Source organism: Talpa europaea (assembly GCF_964194135.1).
Source record: "Talpa europaea genome assembly, chromosome: 10".
Taxonomy (NCBI): Eukaryota; Metazoa; Chordata; class Mammalia; order Eulipotyphla; family Talpidae; genus Talpa; species Talpa europaea.
In genome coordinates, this window is record NC_140077.1 from 66,246,554 (window position 1) to 66,266,707 (window position 20,154).

General features: G+C 48.8%; 1 protein-coding gene across 3 annotated transcripts in view; it reads right to left on the bottom strand.

Moving 5' to 3' along the window:
* TXNRD2 (thioredoxin reductase 2) overlaps positions 1–20,154 on the bottom strand; it is a gene marked incomplete at its 5' end in the record, with an annotated part of 59,645 nt that overhangs the window by 20,418 nt on the left and 19,073 nt on the right. For all 3 annotated transcript variants that reach the window (XM_084244453.1, XM_084244452.1, XM_084244454.1), the window contains 5 exons: positions 2,349–2,440; positions 3,179–3,198; positions 11,201–11,271; positions 18,886–18,948; positions 19,422–19,500. In XM_084244453.1, coding sequence (XP_084100579.1) covers positions 2,349–2,440; positions 3,179–3,198; positions 11,201–11,271; positions 18,886–18,948; positions 19,422–19,500 — 325 coding nt within the window. The remainder of the gene's footprint in view (positions 1–2,348; positions 2,441–3,178; positions 3,199–11,200; positions 11,272–18,885; positions 18,949–19,421; positions 19,501–20,154) is intronic.

The following is a 20,154-nucleotide window of genomic DNA, read 5'->3' on the forward strand; positions in this document are numbered from 1 at the left end:
TAACATTCCCCCTTTACCCCTCAGTTCCAAATCTGAAGATCTTGGGCTCTTCTCCAGATGCTAACTTAGTTTTCACTGTAAACAATGACAGAGAAGCACCCCTTTCACCTGACTGAATGGACTGGTGCCCAGTTCCCTACCTGGCCCCCTATTCAAGTGGGGCCAGCTCCTTTGCCACTGGAGAGCTGGGACAGTATAGGGGGGCACCTTTGTGACCCACCAACAAATGGAGGGATAGTGAGCACAGAATGAGGGGAGCAGGAGAAGCCCAGGTATCTGCAGAAAGAGCTCCACCCTTCCAACTCGGCAGACTCTGTGCCCGCAAGGTTGCAGATGGGGGACCCACCTCCCAGGGCGACTGCCGGATTTAAACAGACTGGAGATATAGTCAACCACAGCTTCTTTTTTAGGAGGAAACATAAGTCACTGTTTAAATCCTGTAACGAATGCTCGGGTGAGCCAGCTCATTTGGTGTCTATATGGGTGGGATTGTCAACTTCAGAGCAGGAATAGGTGGGTAGGCTGTGGGTAGGCCCTCTCAGACCCCTCTGATTGCCTGATGGGTCTAGATGTTTGAAGGGAAACTGCTGGGCATTCTAGAGCCTCATGGTCAGCCCAGTGCCCCTAGGTCTGCCACCTGTGCTGTGTGTCCTTCTCTCTGAGGCAAGGCTGGGTTATCTGGCAATAATGTGCCTGTTCCAGGGCATATCTTGAACCTGTCCCCTCTCCACCCCTCTTGCCAGAGTGCCAACACTGTCTTCATGTGCCAGTGCCATCCAGACTACCGAGGCACCACACTTGTCCTTTCCTTACTACTGAAACCTCCCCGGGACTCATCCTGCCCGCTTGGGCTTCAGCTTCCACCTGCCAACCTGACCCTCCAGCCAGTCTCTCATGCTTGAGTCCCTCAGCAGGTCCAGATTCACCTTCTTCTTGCCCCCTTCACAGGCCTATACTGGGAAGCGCAGCCCCTCTTGTCAGTCTCCAGCTTCCATGTGAAGGCCGGTCCTCTAATGGGCCCTTATCCCTACAGGCCCCACTGGCCCTTGGACCTCACCCCTGCCTATGTCTAGCTACATGGCCTCCTTGCAGCTCCTGTCTCTAGCTGTACAGTCTATCCCTAAACCCTGAGGCTCAGAGGATCTCCCTTGGACACTGTCCTTGTGCGGGTGCTCAGTGTATATATGCTAAGTGAAGGCACAGATGCATGCAACAGGGAAGGGGGAACTGGCACAGGGCTGCATGGGAAAGGGAGCACATGTCAGGGCTGCCAAGGCAGAATGGACTCTGGAGAAGCAGACGTGAGGAGGGGTAGAAGTCCATCCACCTCTGCAGGGGCACAGAGAGCTTGAAACTTGACGATGACAACTCATACTTGGATGACATGTGACATTTCCTTGAAGAGTTTTTAGTTTAAAAAGAAATCTCCATTCAGTCCTTGTGTGGATCTGTCAGCTTTCAGTGTAGGTGTCTGTGTCCCAGATGAAGATCAGCAGCAGCTGACCCCCAGACCTGCTGTGAGCTGCAGCAGCACTTGCCTGAAGCCCTCAGAAGCTGTGTTGACAAACCTGGCATGCTCAGGGCAGACCACCCGCCACCAGGAGACCTGAGTGCTCAATTTGGCTTGCTACATCTTTTCAATTTATGCCAAGTGGACAGCGCTGTCGCCAGGGGCTGCCATGTTCCAAGGTGATCACTCAGGGCCTCACCAATTGCCACCTAATCCCCGTTGCCCTTGGTGATTTGGTTCAAACCCCAGCCTGCCACTTACTAACAGGCTGCCTAGAAGGAGGGACCCAACCTCTGGTCCCTGAATCTGGCCAAGCATGCCTTCGGGCATCCTTTTTGGTTCAAAGATTTGGGAAGCGGGCCTCCCCGGTGGCGCAGCGGTTGAGCGCTGGGTTGCGAAGCTGCTCACAGCCTCCACGGCGCCGGTTCGATCCCCGGCTGCTCCCCGGCCACCGGAGGAGGGTCCCGCATGGCGCGCAGACCTCTCCTGCCGCCTGCTTCTCCCCTTAGCAGTGTACTTCGGTCCTTTTGCCTGCTCTGGCTCTGGTGAATTCTCTCACCCTCCCGCGCTTCTGACTGTACCCAGTGCTTGTATAAATAAACAAATAAACAAACAAACAAAAAAAGATTTGGGAAGCTGTAACATGTTCTTTGCAGCAACCTTCAGTTCCACTCCGGCAGATCCTTTAAATTTTGGGAAGAGTCTTATCATTCAACTCAAGAACCAATTTCTAAATTCTAAGATCTCACATCCGGCCTATAGCTGAACTTGCCTGATGTGGGGCAGCCCCTCAGGAGAGCAGAGCCACAGGTGGGAACTTGGGATAACAGGGCACTACCTGATCGAAGCCCCGGAGGGGGATGCTGCGCATCATGATGGTGGTGTCCAGGCCAATTCCTGTGAGGAAGCCGGCGCACTCCAGGGCCACGTCTGGCAGAGGCAAGTAAGGAATGCTAACGGATCAGATTGGGACCCTAAAGGTGAGACAAGTCCCATCATCCCAAAAAAGAATTCCCTATCACCATATACACCCATCTCTTAAATGCACATCCAGTGTGAGGTGGGGAGATCCCTCCAGGACCCACAGTCAGGCAGCTTCTGCCTCCATGGAGCATCTGTCCAGGCTCCCTGGAGTTTAACCTCAGCCTCCAGGGCCAGGCCTACTCCCCAAGGAGTTCCAGTGATGACAGAAAGGAAAAGCCTCCTCTGTGAGAGACACGAGGCAGCCGCCTTCCACCTGTGGTCCGTTAGCAGTCCCAGTGCTTTTATCTGCTCTTAAATGTCCCTTTCCCAGCCCCAAGTCCTCCCACACTCCTCCCATGGCCCTCCTTGGTTTCACTGCTCCCTCTGATGAATGAGTCTAGAGTGGGGCAGCTCCCCAGGGAGGACCGCCTTGCTCATGGCTGTGTCCAGCTGCCCTGGCTGGCTCAGCCATCTCAGCATGAAGCTCAGTAAAAGCCTCCAGGAAGTTCTAGCCACAGAAGATCATGTTCAAACTTCCCCTCTGCACTGGTCATCCACCCTAAGTGGTCCCATAAGTGCCGGTTCTAGGTGGCAGAGTTTGCTCCTTGATGGGAGGGAGAGTAATGGGGGAGGGGCTCTCAGGACTGAGTTTCCCCTCAGGAAATCCCCTTAGCCATTTGTCAGCTGCACCTCAGCAAAGGATACAGCTGGCCCCAACCACCAACCTGTAGAAGGAATGAACACACAGAAAGAAGAGATATGAGTCCCACATGTGGCCACCACGAAGCATGGTGGTCCCAAATGGGGCCTCTGCAGTGGGGACAGGTCTCTTCTGGGGAAAGGTCTCTTCAGCCTTCATGCAAAGAGTTTGGTCAGCTAATATGTCATTGTTGAGTCAGCTGAGGATAACAGTTCAAACAGGCCACCCTACAGGACATAACCCACCCCCCAGAAACTTCTGTGGTGATCTACAACATTATAAAAAGTGCCACTGAATCAGGAAATTGCCTGGCTGTAAGAGAAAAGAGAGGTCAGTGATAATATGGCACATGTCCCATGAAGAGCAGGACCAATACAGATGCCGTGGATGTGTTGAGAATGTCTAATTAGAAGAGTCACAAGGGTTATCTTCTGCACTAAGGTAAGTTCTACTGTGGGGTCCCTCTGGACCTCCTTTGGCCAGGGGAGAAACAGAGACACTTAGCGAGGCAGGGGGAACAGACAGTGGGAAGACTCTGAGAAATCATCATCTATGGGCAAAACAGCTGCCTGTTCAGTCTCACTATACACTGTGCCAGGATCGGGAAAGCCAGATCCCCTGAGCAAGGATAAAGGACTGGAGAAGAGAGGGGACACAGGACACTGGCACCAGCAGACTTACTTAAAATATTTGCCTTCTTAGTACAAACCCTCTCCTGTTATTCAGCTCCACCCACTCCCTGCACGCGTGCACACACACCTGCACATGCATGCACACATACATACATGCATAGAACTTAACAGAATGAAAACTCCTGCACGGGCGGCAACGTGTGGGTGGGCTTGTCAGATTACCTCTTCAGTCTTTGAACAAGAGGAGGTGATGTAAGGCTGGATAAGCCCAATGTCAGCGCTAATCCTGGCAGGTACTATTGATATAATTCCATTTTATTCCTCTGGAATATTTCTGCAGGTACCCTGCAGGAAACAACCAGTGCATGGCTTCCTCTTGGGCAGACCAGGGGGCAAAATCTTGATGGAGTCACTTTTGGGATGGCCCCCCTAACGTACCAAATGATTATTATTCTTTGCAGGAGGCAGAATCTGAGAACTCACCTAGAGGACTCCGTTCAAATGAGCTAAGGTAAGAAAATGCTGCAGCAAAACACACCATCTCTCAGCCTCCAGACCATGAGAGGTTGAGAGTGCCAGAATACTGGGCACTGTATTCTGGGGTTTTTTGGTAGGTTTGAAACAACAGATTAGCTTCTGCTGGCCACTGAGGAAACCCTTGGGCATGACAGGGGACTGGGCAGTAAAGCAGGCATGGTTCAGGCTGGAGAGCCATGGGAGGATGATGGAACTGGCAGCAGATGTCAGTAGACCAGCTTGTTGGACCCAGGGAAGGGGCTGAGTGTGCCTATAAGGGTTGGGAACACTTGCCAGTACACTTACATTAAGAGACCCAGCCATAAGGGCATCAACCAAGGCCAGAAGTCAAACCTCCTCCCTGGGAACTCATTCAACTTTATATGTATTCTGGAAAGCTCCACTCTCTGTGCCTTTTGGTGTGCAAAGATTTTATTTGAAGGTATAACTACTGTGGGATTAGCCTAATCACAGGGCAGGCTTTGTTGTTCAAAATCTGAGTGGGGGGAGGAAGCAGAAACAAAAGCTTAATTCAGATCCATGAAGCCTGGACTTAAAGAGCTCTCCACCTGCCTCTCAAGTTTGAAGACTCCTGATCCACTCCCCAAGGGGATCACATACACAAACTGAGAGCCTCATGGCAGGCAACTGGCCCCTTGGCAGTCCCACCAGTGCAGGAAATGCCCCACAGATTGCCGTGCTCGGTGCTCCAGGGAGGTAGCGCTGGGGCAGAGAGCCCCAAGGCAGCTTCTCCTGTGGGTCCTGCTCTAGGCCTGCTTGGGACCCACCAGCTCAATCACACTCCTGGGGCCGGACACTGGGCCCAACTCTGCACAGCTGGAGCCTGTTTGGGCCCCATAACAGATGGCACCTAAAGGCTCTGGTCATGACTGATGCCACCCAAAGGAGGTAACTTCCTCAGCCCCTGAAACCTGTGTACCTTAGTCACAGGGCACACCTGGGGAGACAAGGAGCAGGGCTTTATGACTGGTAGCCAAACCCCAGGCAGAAGACTGCTCTCCCTCTTGCTGGACACAAAGGAGCATGGAGGCTAAGCAGAAAATGAGAAAACTAAGTGACAGTGAATTTTTCTAAATAAATGGCTGCGGTTCTTTGCAAGATAAAATTTACATTCTTCCCTGTTGCACTTAGGAACAAGAGGAGTGATTACAGAATCTGGTCAGCTTCTGGACTTAATAATGAGGGTCAAACAAAAACTCATTCCATGAACAAGTCTGACAGGCAGCATTAAATCAGTCCAATTTACAAAAACACTCTCCCTGCTTCTCAGAGCTCTGGACTCCAAGGACAGGCTCAGGCAACGGGTGCAGCTGCAGGAGAGTGGACAGGCCTCAGCTAGTGAGTGGCCGGCATTGGAGGGAAGTTCTATCAGCCCCTTACTCTGAAGATCTTCTAGGGAACTAAGCAGGGGCTACCACTAAGCAGCAGGAAGTTGCAACTCAGGTGCCTCATAGGCCCAGTGTGGGTACAGAATAGCCCCTGGTAACTCTGGTCTCATTTGAAGGTACTTTGCCATCAGAGAAAGGTGACCACACTGAAGAATGCCACAAACTGCCAGTTTAGAGCTCGGCTCTGCAGAATGCTGACTCCAGACACAGAGCTGACCCAGGCAGGAGCGCTGACCAGCTGGGCCAGGTTGCTGAGGAGGGTCTCAAGTTCAGTAATCTTGATTCCCCATTAGGGAACTATCATAGGAGGCAGGACCAGAAGTTCTCTAATTTGGGCAGGTTGGGTGGCAGGACCCAATCCTTATGCCAGGCTGCTGGGTCCAGGAGGTACCCACCAGGTAAGCCAGGGTAGACTCTGGAGGCCCCAGACACATTTGGTCCAGATAATAGAATGTCTGCTTCCTAAAGTGAACTGTGGGGAGTGAGCCCACCTTTCTCCCCTTCCACAGACTCGTCATCTGAATGGCTGGACACTTCAGGAAGCTGCCAGTGACTCTGAGCTTTCCCTTGTGAGGCTGCATATCCCAATTTTGCCCCCATTTCTCTCACTGGCAGTGGGCAGCTTCCTGAAGTGATTCCTGCTACCTGCCCAGGAGACCCTGTCCTTTCACCAAAATCCTCCTCACTTCTTCAAACTATTATGGATTTCTGTGGAAAAAAATGAAGAAACAATGACAGAAAGGAAAACAAGTCAGACACAATGCTGGCACAGGGGCTGAGGCTGAGTAGATGCCAGCTTGCATAGCCAGCTCAGAGCCCACAAGCATTGCTGAGCCCAGACAATGCCCAGGTTGTGGTTGCCAGGGCCTAATTCGCTCTACCCTCATCCCTGCTTGGCCTCAGAAGGTCCTGACCAAGGATGTAGGAGCTCAAGCTGCACATGTTGCAGTCTTCTACATATGATCTGTCACCTCCAGGGGTTCCGAACCAGGTACCCAGGTATGTAGTAAAGAGAATAATTTTGTCTTCTACCAACTGGGCAGGGTTTACTCATTCCCTCTCTGCCATCCTTTTTGCTCTAGATTCTCCAGACCTAGATGTGAGCAAAGGAGAAAGGAGGGACTCCTCAAATGTCCACGAGGCTAGATGCCTGTGAGGTTCAGGGCCCAAAGAGTAGGATGAATCTCGGGGCAAAGGTGGCTGGAACAAGTTTGGAGGCTGAGGAGCTGCAGCTCTACTGTGCACTCCACTTATCTGACCTGAAGCTACTGGTCATTGTGCCACATATAGACATGCCCAGAAAGAAGGTCCTGGCTTCCACCTGTACCCCATCATGGAGAAGAAGGCGGGAGGGAGGCCCTGTGCATGCTGTGGACCCCACTAGGTACCTGGTGCCTAGCTGGGTATGCCCAGACACAGCCCCCAACAGGCCTTAGGATTATGCCAAGGGACATAGCACCACGCCAGGCAGAGGCCAGGCACACTGGTACCCTTGGCCACTGGCGGGCTTCCCAAATAGGGCCAAGTAGAAAAGTCCACAACTGCTACAGAAGGCACCCTGGGGGCAGGGGAGGGGCAGCCCTCAGGTCCATATTAATTTCAGCTCCATTTTAAAGGCGAGTTAAAATAAACACGGGGAATATTTATAAGGCAAATAAATCTGGCAGAAACAGCCCCTCCAAGTGTGAGCAGAGGCCTCCCCCTCAGCCCCAGCCCAAGCTGATAAAATACAGAAATGCTACTGTAGACCCTCCGGGCTTATTTTGACTGCAGCAGAGGAATGTAACATGTAAACACTGACTCCCATATCACACTGTTACAACTTGCATTAACAGCATTGGACAAAAGCCGCATTTTCACAGAAGCATCGTACAGGGATATATCTCTAGCTTAATTTTAAAAAAAACCATTTCCTCACATAAATCATGCTCAGAACGAAACGGGTGACTGATACATTGCAAACACTTTTTTCTTAAACAATAACATACCTAAATTCCTTATAAACCAAAAGCTTTTAAAAAAAAATCTTCTAAATGTTTTTTTTCTGACGAAAATAAACACTGCAGTTTCTTTCCTGACCAAAATATCTGGAGCTGTGTCTTCCCGTGCAGCAGACTGCTGCCCCCAACAGCGGCCCACGCCCAGGGCCACTTGCTGAGCACCACTGGCACCCACACTCAGCTGCTCCCCCCAGCCCCAAGTGGCAGCAGTCTGGGCCCTCTGTCTACCTAGCCTCAAGCAGCAGGTCGAGAGAGAAACACCAGAAGCTGGCCCCCTCCTGGAGGCTGACTACATTTTAAAATGTAAAGGGAAAATAGCAAACAAAAGAAAACAATAAAACACTCAGCAACTAATTTGACAAAATGCAGGATTCAGACAATGCTGCCCTTTGGTGATGGGCCAAAATGACTGAACAGAAGTCTTGTGCAGGGAGCCTATCTCCCAGGCAGCTGCACATTTAAGGTCCTTTCCAACACGGAATGAGCAGACCACTACCCCAGCCTGGCAACATGTCTATGAGGTAAGAGCCAAAGAAGGACTGGGACCCACTGGGGATGGAGCCTGCACCATTGTGGGAGGGGCTGTGCCTTCAGCAAAGTGGGAACCCCAGCAGCAGGTCTCATTAAACCTCACCACAGACAGCTAAGAGTATACCAAGGACCCAAAGGCAAAGCCATCCATGAAAACCCTATAGGAAAATGGAGGGGATTCTCTTCAAAAACAGCCCTGGAGGTGAGCAGGCCTTCTTGAACATGCAATAAATCTAAAAGTTGTTAAATGTAAAAAGAGATCTAAGTCACATTCAGAAAAATCATTTGTGTATCACACAAGTTAAAAGACAAATACAAGTTGACAAAATTTGCAATATAAACAACATAGGATTACAACCCTAACAAGCAAACTAGCCGGAAGATAAGAAAAAGATGAGAAGAAAAGAAAAAAGCAGACAGAAAGAGGACCACTGACAATCTGTATACACACAGGCATCCCCACACTCACAGACACAATTTTAAATGGCCAATAAAAACACAAAAAAGATGAATAATTATAGCAAGTGCAAATAGAACCAGGTCAAGCTTAATCTACTAGATAGTCAAAGATAAAGATTACTCAGAAATTATGGTTAAAGGAAAAAAGTGATAAATGTGACAACATAAAAAATGTAAAACTTATGCATGAAAAACTGTCACCAAGTCAAGGGACAAACCACAAGCTGGGGACCTGATGAAAGCTGTTAGTGATCCCAACCTGCACAGCACAGTGGCAGTCATGGGAGCTGGGGATGTGCGTCTGGCAGAAGTAACCAGTCCTTACTGGGGGGAAAGCGGGGGAGGGTGGGGGTTATTGGGAGGGGGCAGGGGGAAGGGTCCTCTTCATTTTATGCCTTATGAGGAAGCTGAGGCCCAAACGAAGAGGAGGTGAAAGTGCAAAAGTGCATAGGTAACAGGGCACAGTCCACCAGGAGTACACACATGAGCAAATGCATGAAGCTGTGATAGTATCTCCCTTGCATCTTGGTTTCTACTTGTAGGAAACACCCCTGACAAGTGTATATAACAGAAAAGAAGCACTTATAACAGCATATATGATACACATCAAAGGTGTTCATTGTAGCATTTTATAACAACGAATGAGAGAGGTTGTTGAGATGTTTATGAACGGCTGAAAGATAAAATAAACTGCATCACATTCACTTGAGGGAATCGAGACCTAACCCCCAACCAAAAGGTCTTGAAAAGTGGTTATCAATGACAATGAGCAAAGCATGTGATAAGCACACTCTCACATGCTCACAACACACACACACACACACATTCCCCCACATACATGTTTTTGCAAAAGCGCCTGTCACTTCTGGGCACATTTTGCCACCTGTGTTTTCTTGTAGGAAAGTTCTAAGGCAGCTAAGATCAGCTGATGACCAAGCCTCTACTGCCCTCCAGTGGCCTTTCCTATCCCTGCGTGCATGAAGTCCCTTCTGCACTCACAAGCAGGAGCTGCCTGGACCTCCAACCTGATAAAAGCCTGCTCCCTGGGCACAGGAAATACACATTTGTACTTGCTTAGGGAGTGCAAAACCACTCATGCTGCAATATTTTCACAACTGGGCTATGATTTTTGAGGCCTTTAGAAAACCTACAAGATTTTAGGGAAGTCCAGGGTATAAACCAGATGAAAATGGGGACACTTGATAGAAGCCAGGGGAGGGGACAAGGACATTCCCTGATAACCTGACCCTGATTTCACCTCCTTGATGCCCTCCCTCCCTGATACTCATGTTAGGACCCACTGGAACCTAATGGCTTTTTTTTTTTTTTTTTAAGATTTACTTATTTTTATACGAGAACCGGGGTACAGACCAGAGGCACGGGAGGGTGAGAGAATTCACCAGGTAGAGAGCGGGGAGCAAAACAGGAAGACGGACTGAAAGCACTGCTGAGGGTAGCAGCGGGCGAGACAGGAGAGGTCTGCTCCGCCATGTGGAAATCTCTCTAGCCTACTGGGAATCAAACCCGTGCTGCAAAGGCTGTGGACAGCTCCACAACGCAGTGCTCAACCCGCTGTGCCACCAGGGAGGCCCCTAATGGCTCTTGAGTTTCCTGTTTAAAAAACAGTGCCCTTAGGCCTCCCCGGTGGCGCAGCGGTTGAGTGCTGGGTTGCGAAGCTGCCCGCCACCTCTGCAGCGCCGGTTTGATCCCCGGCTGCTCCCGGCCACGGGAGGAGGGTCCCACATGGCGCACAGATCTTTCCTGCCACCCGCTGCTCCCCTCAGCAGTGTACCTCGGTCCTTCTCCCTGCTCTGCTCCCCGCTGTGGCTCTGGTAAATTCTCTCACCCTCCTGTGCTTCTGACTGTACCCAGTGCTTGTATAAATAAATAAATACATCTTTTTTTTTTTTTAATAGAGGCATGTTTTATTTATTTATTTGTTTGTTTGTTTGTTTGTTTTGTTTTGTTTATACATGCACTGGGTACAGTCAGAAGCGCGGGAGGGCGAGAGAATTCACCAGAGCCAGAGCGGGGAGCAGAGCAGGCAGAAGGACCGAAGTACACTGCTGAGGGGAGCAGCGGGCGGCAGGAGAGGTCTGCGCGCCATGTGGGACCCTCCTCCGGCGGCCGGGGAGCAGCCGGGGATCGAACCGGCGGCGCAGAGGCCGCGGGCAGCGTCGCAACCCAGCTCAACCGCTGCGCCACCGGGGAGGCCCTAAATAAATACATCTTAAAAAAAAAAAAAAAAGAGTGCCCTTGACAATAAATGGCCAATTCATTTTTGTGATCTGTCATCACTTCCAAGACAGTCACAGGACACAGTATGTTGACAGCTGTGCCAAGGCACATTAAGTACTAGGATTTCTTTACTTATTTCTGATACCTGAAAAGAAGCCCCATCTCAGTTGGGAGAGAGGATCTAGCTGGCTCTAAGGTTTATTTACAATGGTGGACAAAAAGAGCCACACATCAGGTCTTACGTTTTGCCAGGGGACTCCTTCAGCCAGAAGATGTCATCACTTGTAATTCCATATTCCAAGGCACCTGCGATCTGTCCAGGCAAAAAAGATCAACATGAAATCATATGAGAAGAGCATTGTTTGTCCTGATCCAGAGACTATTTCAGAGGATGCCCATTTTGCAGACATAACTCAACTGGAACTATCCCAGCTCAAGTGTGGGTACTGCTGATGTCTCCGTTCACTGGTGGTGGGGAGGAGATGAGGGGGAGGTGGAGGAAGAGCAGAATCCACTAAGCTAAAGCCCCTAGGACAAGTGTCCCTGCTTCAGAGACTTTATGAAGCTGTGGTCTCTGGGGACAGGTAACCTGTCCCTATTTATCTTGGTGGCTGTCTGCCCAGCACCTAATCACTGAGCAGTCGTTGGCTATGGAAGGTAGCTGAGGAAGCCTGGGTGCAGCCAATGGTCTTGCCTTCCTGCTTCCCTCCCCTTGGCCCAGACCCCAGGCTGAGGGAAGGAAGAAGGAGTAAGACAGGGCATGGAGGGAAAGCCAGCTCCAAAGGCACTAGGATGTTGAGTGGATATATCAGAATACCCTTGAAGGCCAGCAAGGGTCAGCCCAGTGTCTGGGAGTTGTACAGATCACCCTCTATTCTAGCAGAGCCTAACAGGGGGCAACTAAGCAGGTGGGGAGACACAGGGACGAGTGCCTGGTCAGTGGCCCATGAGAGGAAGATATGCTGGTAGAGAGGAAATGAATTATAAACAGTTTATGATTTCATTTGGCAAAAAAAAAATAAAGTCAGGAATTTCTCAGGTTCTTGGCAGGCACCGAGGGGAGGGGGAAAGGCAGAGGGAGAGCAGAATCCACTGACCTGAAATCCCCATTTCTCCCCAGCACCAGGAAACTCCTGTTCCATCGCCTCTCTGGGTGAATGGAGACATCAGCAGCTGGCCAGCTATGGTCCAGCGGGGCAGGGCCAGTTCACACCAGTGATTTGGAAGTGAAAGGGTTAACCACTGGTTTCTGGGAGCTGACTTCTGGCCTTCAGAAGCTTTAAGCTGAACCAGTATGAGTCCAGCTGCTCGCTAAGGGGTCACTTATGTCACCCACTTTGCCCGTATTGTAGTTACCTTAAACAACAGTATCCTGTCATCCTACAGAGCCAGGCAGTCTGCCCACGGTCGCCTCTGCACAAGCTTCCCAGCTGCCTCTACAGGCTACTCTGCCCACCTGACAGATGAGGGGGTCCTGTGGCACTCTGAGGATGGAGGTGTGCATTTTCCTCTGTGCCCTCTCCGTTCCGCATTTTCCGAGAGAGCACAAAGTTCAAAGAGGTAGGGATTTAGGCATCTGAGGAGAAACAGAATCACTCCCTTGTTCTTCATCCATCCACACTCTTTCTGGTCTAATGTAGAAGCAGGAGTGGCCTCTGGGCCCCCAGGACCCAGGGGCTTTTTGTGTACCTCGCACAGGTACCTGGAGACTCAGGGCTCCTGGTACCTCATTCCTGAGGATGTGGCCTTGGCCAAAACCCTCTGTGCCCTATTACTGCTAGCTACTCCCTCCTCTTCACCTGGGGCCTCTCCCTCAGCTCTACTTGTCTTGTGGGAAGGAGGGCAAAGGAGCCCCTATACCACATAAGACCAGGCCAGGAGGTGATGTCAGCAAAAATGGCAGAGTGAAGACCTCCCAAGGTTCAACCTCCAGAAAACAGCAAACAAAACAAAAAATGTAGCAAAGGTGGTCAGATTCAATCTTTTCTGAACTGGAAATTCATTGAAGGCTTGTAGCAATACAGAGAACATTTAGTCAAAACAAACAAAAAAATAGATGAAACTTGGTAAGCACAGTGAGTTTTGTGGGGTTGTAACTCACTCTATCCCCATCCAACAGCTCAGTGGCAGTCTTGAATAATGACTGCTCCAGAGAGAGCAGAACAGGGCTGGAGCGCTTTCAAAGTCTCCTTCCCAAAGAACAGTCACTGTGTGATCTGGGCAATGGCTTCCTGGAAGACCCCATTTAATAGACTTGTCTTTATTGACCTGGCTCGAACTCACCCAGTGCTGACAGCCTCTCCCTGGGGCAGGCAGTAAGGGGGGATTGTCCAGCGACTTAACAGCACAGCTGCCTAAAGTGATGGATAACAGTTGAAGCAAATAGACTAACCAAAAGCTTAAAAGGAAAAGCTCAGAAATGAGATATCCACAGGGGCTTTGAAAATTTCCAACATGTTCCTGGGGCTTTTAGAAGTCCAGGTGGCACAGGGGTTTGAACGCAGTGTTGTGAAGCTGTCTGTGACCTTTGCAAAGCAAGTTCGATCCCCAGCCAGCCGCGAGCAACCCACATGGTGCGGCAGACCTCTCCTGTCTCGCCCGCTGCTCCCCTCAGCAGTGTATTTGGGTATATCTGCCTATTCTGCTCCCTGCTCTCTCCTGAATCTTCTCACCCCCCACAACTCTGGCCTGTACCCCACTTCTAAAAAAAAAAAAAAAAGAAGTCCAGGCAAAGGTACTGGGCTGTGCACATGCCCGGGACCATCTGGACAGTCCTGAGCTCTCAGCTCTGTGAACTGGAAATGCTGCACTAGCAGGAAGTCAGGACTAATGCAGAGCTTCTACCTCCTGGCCGAGTATCAAAGGTGTAACCCAAATGCCCACAGAACCCTTTAGGCAAAGACTAAGAGATTTCTTGGTCCCATGTTTAAGGAAACTACTCAGCTAACGGAGCTTGGTGACTGTACCTGAGACTCCTCTCAGGGCTTCTAGCTTCAGCAAAGCCAAAATCCCTGAAGGAAAAACAGATGACTGCTATACACACTAGGAGCAATGGTCTCGCGGAAGGGGTAGAAAACTTTATGAGAACTCTATTTCTAGTGATACCAGAGCAGTCTGACCCATGAGAGGGAGGGGCAGAGCCCTCTACAATTGCTGATTCAGGCACATACCAATATCAGGGACTCCTAGACCCAGCACTGCACTAGACCCAGCACTGCAATGCAGAGGATGCATTGTAGGAGAAATGCAGGGGTGGGGGTACAGGCAAAAGATTACTGGCTTGGGCCCGAAGCTCAATATAGAACAGCGGGAGCCTGAAACAGGAGGAGAAACAGGTCTAATGACCTGTGTCTCCTCGTAGCAGAAGCCACTACTAGTCAAGGGTGGGCTATTCAAAAGGGTAGGCAAGCCCTCACCATAGAGCCAAAACCAAAACAAAGGGGCACCTAACACACCAGAACTCAAGCAACTGTCAAATAGGAGCAAACACCCAAGGATAAGGATATGTGCTGGAAAAGTAAAGAGAACACCCAGACTATGACTCCATATCAACTACAATCCCTGCCCAGAGTTGCATCCAGTGCTTAAAAATAACCTAAGGGGCCTCACCAGTGGTGCAGTGTGTTGAGCGCAGCGCTGTGAAGCTGTCCGCAGCCTCTGCAGCGCGGGTTTGATTCCCAGCCAGCCAGGGAGATAACCACATGGCGTGGCAAACCTCTCCTGCCTCGCCCACTGCTACCCTCAAAGTGTCTTCAGTCCGTCTGCCTGTTCTGCTCCCCACTCTGTCTCTGGTGAATCCTCCCACCCTCCCATGCCTCTGGCCTGTACCCCAGTTCTCATATAAATAAAATCTTTTTTAAAAAAATAAAAAATTCATTATTAAAAAATAAAATAAAATAACCTAGGGCCTCCCTGGTGGCCTAGGGGTTAATTCTCAGCGCTATCACCCCTACAGCCTGAGTCTGATCCCTGGCCAGGGGGCTAACCCACATATAGAAGAGCAGACCTCTCCTGTCTCACTGGCTGCTCCTGTTAGCAGTGTATTCACTGCTGTTCTGCTCCCCACTCTGTTGCTGGTGAGCCCTCTCACCCCCCACCTCTAACCCATACCCCAGCTCTTCTGTGCAAAAAACAAATTTTAAAAAATTAAAAATTAGGGCCACCCCTGTGGGTTCAGCAGTTGAGTGCTGGGCTGCAAAGCTGCCCCCAGCCTCCGCAGCACCAGTTCGATCCCCAGCCCCAGGTGAGGGTCCCACATGGCACAGCAGACCTCTCCTGCCGTGCCCGCTGCTCCCCTCAGCAGTGTATTTCGTCAGTCTGCCTGTTCTGTTCCCCGCTCTGGCTCTGGTAAATTCTCTCACCCTCCCACGCTTCTGACTGTATACCGAGTGCTTGCATAAATAAATAAATAAATAAATCTTTAAAAAAAAAATTAAAATAAAAAAAAAAATAGCCTAGAGTGGAAGAGGACACAAGCCTATAATAAGAAAAAGGAAGACAGGGCCTCCCTGGTGGCGCAGAGGTTGAGCGCTGGGTTGCGAAGCTGCCCGCAGCCTCTGCAGTGCCGGTTCGATCCCCGGATGCTCCCCGGCCACCAGAGGAGGGTCCCGCATGGCCCGGAGACCTCTCCTGCCGCCCACTGCTCCCCTCAGCAGTGTGCTTCAGTCCTTCTGCCTGCTCTGCTCCCCGCTCTGGCTCTGGTGAATTCTCTCACCCTCCCACGCTTCTGACTGTACCCAGTGTTTGTATAAATAAACAAATAAATCTTAAAAAAAAAAAAAAAGAAACAGGAAGACAGAGGAGCTGGCCTAGAGGAAGGGATTACTGTAGATCCCCCTACAAAACTTGGGTCCCCACAGCACAGTAGGAAGCTTGAATCTCTGACACTGGAGGTGATCTTTTGGTGACCTACTGCCAGTCCTCTTTTACACCTACTACCTCTCACCAGTACTAGCCTTCAGATCATTTCAACAGTCTGAAAGTGTATCCTTGTTACCACCCATACCAATTCAAATAAGAAGAACATACCACAAATGCCTCAGCTAAAAAGCCCTAATAGGAGTCTCAACCCAGCAAAACTGCAGAACAGTAAGGTAACAGTTTTAACAATGCTTATCCTCTGTTTTAACAACAGAGGAAATAAAACAGAAATAGAAAAAAGACAAAGAAAATATGAGGTAGCTACAATTAGAAATAACTAAGAAACACTGTAACTGAATTAAAAAATTTAATTAATGGCTTCAACAGAAAAAAAAAAAACAACCCAGCAATGGAGAGAATGAGCTCAAAAACACAAAGTTGGAGAACATACAAATAGAACAATATAGAGAAAAAAAGAATAAAAGAAAATGAAAATGGTTTAAGAGCCCTTTGGGACAACTTAAAGAGAAATAAAATTCACATCATGATAGTCCCACAGGAATGGAAAGAGAATGACATAAGACATTTATTTAAAGAAATAATTACTGAAAATCATCTCAATCTGGCAAGCCAACAAGATATGGTAATCCAGGAAGCCCAAGGAGCTCTAAACAAAATAATACCAGACAGACACACCCCAAGACACTTTATGATAAAGTTGCTGAAAGCCAACAATAAGGACAGAATATTAAAAACATTAAGCGAGAAAAGGGTGACCTATAAGGGAACACCAGTCAGACTGTCAGTGGTCTTTTCTATAAGAAACTTGAAAGCAGAAAGGCACTGAAGGAGAAAGTTAACGTGCTTTAAAAAAAAAAGACTTCCAGCCTAGAATTCTTTACCCAACAAGATTAACATTTTTTAAAGATTTGTTTATTTATGTATACAAGAGCTGGGGTGTAGGCCAGAGGTGGCGGGGGAGAGGGGCGGTGAGAGGATTCACCAGAGACAGAGAGGGGAGCAGAACAGACAGATGAACTGCTGAGGGAAGCGGTGGGTGAGACAGGAGAGGTCTGCTGCACCATGGGGGTTAGCTCCCTGGCCGGGATCTGAACTCATCTTGCAATGGCTGCCAACTGCTTGATAGTGCTGTGTCTTTAACCCCTGTGCCACCAGGAAGGCACACAAGATTAACATTCAAGATAGAAGGAAGAATAAGGAGTTCACTGAAAAGTAAAACCAAAAAGAATTTATCAATACCAAGCCACATATGAAAGAAATTTGACAGGAGCTATTATGAAGAAACAGAACAAGGAATACAGAAGCAACAGACACTGAAATCATTTAACATGGAAGAGGGAGAGGAAAGCAACAATGTGGCCCATCAGTACTAGCCAGAGACCAGACTGTCCAACAGGTTACTCAAATAGTCCATCATACACTAACCTCAGTAGAACCCTCAACCAAAAAATAATAGAAGTGACACATAAGATAACAGAAATGAAACAAACAAAAAATAACCAGAATAAACAAAAACTTAAAAAGACAAGAGAACACCTCTTCCCCAGGAACACTTAAAGTTTCAGTAATGACCTTAAAGGTCAACAGCCGAGATCCACTAGTCAAAAGATGCAGAGTGGCTGAATAGATTTCAAACAAAGTACAATCTCTGTTGTTTAGAAGAAAAACCACCTAAAAAACAAACAGCAATAAACAAATCCTATAGTAGAGGGAGATTCACATTTCCAAATTTAACACAATGTGTTTTTTGAAATGTTCAATTTTCTATAAAAATTATAAGAATGCAAACAAGAAAGCATGACCTTCATTCACTGCTGTTAGGAGTGTGAAATGGGGCAGCTACTTTGGCAAATAGTCTGTCAATTCCTAAAGAGGTTAAACACAGAGTTACCCTTGCAAGCCAGCATCCCCACTCCTAGGTATAGAAACAATAGAAGGGAAACCAGACATTCATACTCATATTCATGACATTATTCATACTAGCTAGAAAAGCACAGACAACCAAGATGTTTGTCAATAGAAAAGCATATAGACAGAATGTGGTCCACCCATACCATGAAATATTCAGCCATAAAAAGGGATGAAGTTCAGACACCTGTCACAACACAAATAAACCTTCAAAATATTATGTTAGGTGAAGGACACCAGCCGATAAAGGTCCCATGCTGTATGATTCCATTTATGCAAAATGTCCAGAACAGGCAAACAGTAGAGGCAGAAAGCAGAGCAGTGAGTATCAGGGGCTGGGGGAAGCAGAGAATGTGCAGCGAGTGCTGATGGGGACAAAATTTTGGGGGTGATGAAAATGTTCTGGAATTAGGCAGTAGCACAACTCTGTGAATATACTAAAACCTATAAAAGGTATACTTTATGATATGTATATTTTATGTATATTTGTGATATGAATATTTATTGGGGGGGGAACAAGCTTAACTCCTTGAAGAAGAAAAGATGACTGAGAACAAAGCAGACTGAGAAAAAGTGACACAGAGATTAAAGGAGAACAGACCCAGTGGGGTCCCAGAAGCAACTGAAGAGCTAAGTTTGAAGTGTTCTAGGGCCTCCCCGGTGGTGTGGTGCAGTAGGTTGAGGGCAGTGCTGTGAAGCTGTCTGCAGCCTCTGCAGCACAAGTTCAATCCCCGGCCAGCCAGGGAGAAACCCACATGGCGTGGCAGACCTTTCTTGTCTTGCCTGCTGCTCCCCTCAGCAATGCTTTCTGTCCACCTGCCTGTTCTGTTTCCCCACTCTGTCTCTGGTGAATCCTCTCACTCTCCCGTGCCTCTGACCTGTACCCTAGTTCTTGTATGCATAAATAAATAAATAAATCTTTAAAAAAAAAAAAAAGAAGTGCTCTAAAGATTTAGCACTATGGGCCCTTGGGACTGGCTTTAGCAGACTTCTCTGAAAGGCAATTGGAAAGTGGCTGCAAAGAAAGAGTGAGGAGGGCTGCTGATGAGGGTGGTGAGAATATGAAGAGTGAATTGTGTGAGTGCAGAGACCATGAACATACCAGGCATGAGGGAAGGCTATTTTGGGGGATACTCACATGTGTAGGGTACCTTGGCCGCCCTCCAGTAGCAACGACGATATGCTCAGCTGAAAGCAGAGTCTGAGAATAAACGAAGAAATCTGAGGTCAAACTGGTGCACCCCTCAGGAGGACTCACATGCTTGCAGGTGATCTTGAACAGAGACAAAGACTTCCTCCTTAAAGCCCCTGCCCTAGAGTGTGGACCCTCCAGCTGGCAGCTCAGAGGTCCCTTGGAACTGAGACAGGAAGGGGATAGGTAGAAGAAGTCAAGAGAGTTTCTTCCTCCAAGCACACCACAGTACACAAAGCACCCCGTAGACATCTCTTCAAATCCAAACAGCCCTGCAGAGGTGTGGTCACCTGCCCTGTGCCCATGTAGCAAGCAACCCGGTACAATATGCATCGCATGGAAGTGTTTCATCATTCAAAAAGAATTATGACCAGCCGCAAGGAATCGGCCATGTCAATTTCAGCAGTATTCACTGCACCACACTAAATTTGGCACGCCTGAGGTCTGCTGAGAGGAACCACTTGCACAAGTTGGGCACTTACCTCTTTCCCATCTTTTGCAACACCACAAACCGTGTGCTCATTGACAAAGCTGGCTTTGATGTTAAAGTACTTGACTTTTCTGCAAAATAAGAATAAGATTTTCAAACATTTCCTCTGCAAATTAACCATCACCTACAGGATAAAATAGGGATCACTGTGCAAACTGCTAAAAGGTAAGCTCAGGCCTATTGCCTACAGTCCACAGTTCAGGAAGGGCAGAGTCAACTCAAACACCACCCCAGGAAGCACGGCAGGGGTTGGGGGAGTTCAATCTTCACAGGGGGTTCCTGGAACATAGTGATCACGCTGCTTCCAGGCAGCGTTAGAAGTCAGCTCAACAGTACTGGCGTGTGATGACAGAGGTGACTCAGAATGGAAACACCCCTTGGGGTCAGTCCTTGACACCTGAGCATGTTCTTCCTATAAGAGGAGGCCCCCATGAACACCCAATGACCCCCCATCATCCAAACCACCAACTTCCCCTTGGCAAGGGTGGGTGTCCACCAGCACTATGGCTTTAGCAGAGAAGATATGAAAGACAACTGGAAAATGGACTACTCTCCTGCTGCCCCGAGGGACAGTGAGGACAGGTAAGAGGCTATATCCAGGACAACAGGGTAGATAGCAGTGTGGTGTGCAGAAACCACGCCCACTAATTACAAGGCTATCATGCAGTGTCAGGCTCTCAGTAATTTTGATAAGATTTCACCACCTAGTGAACTTGCATTCTCCC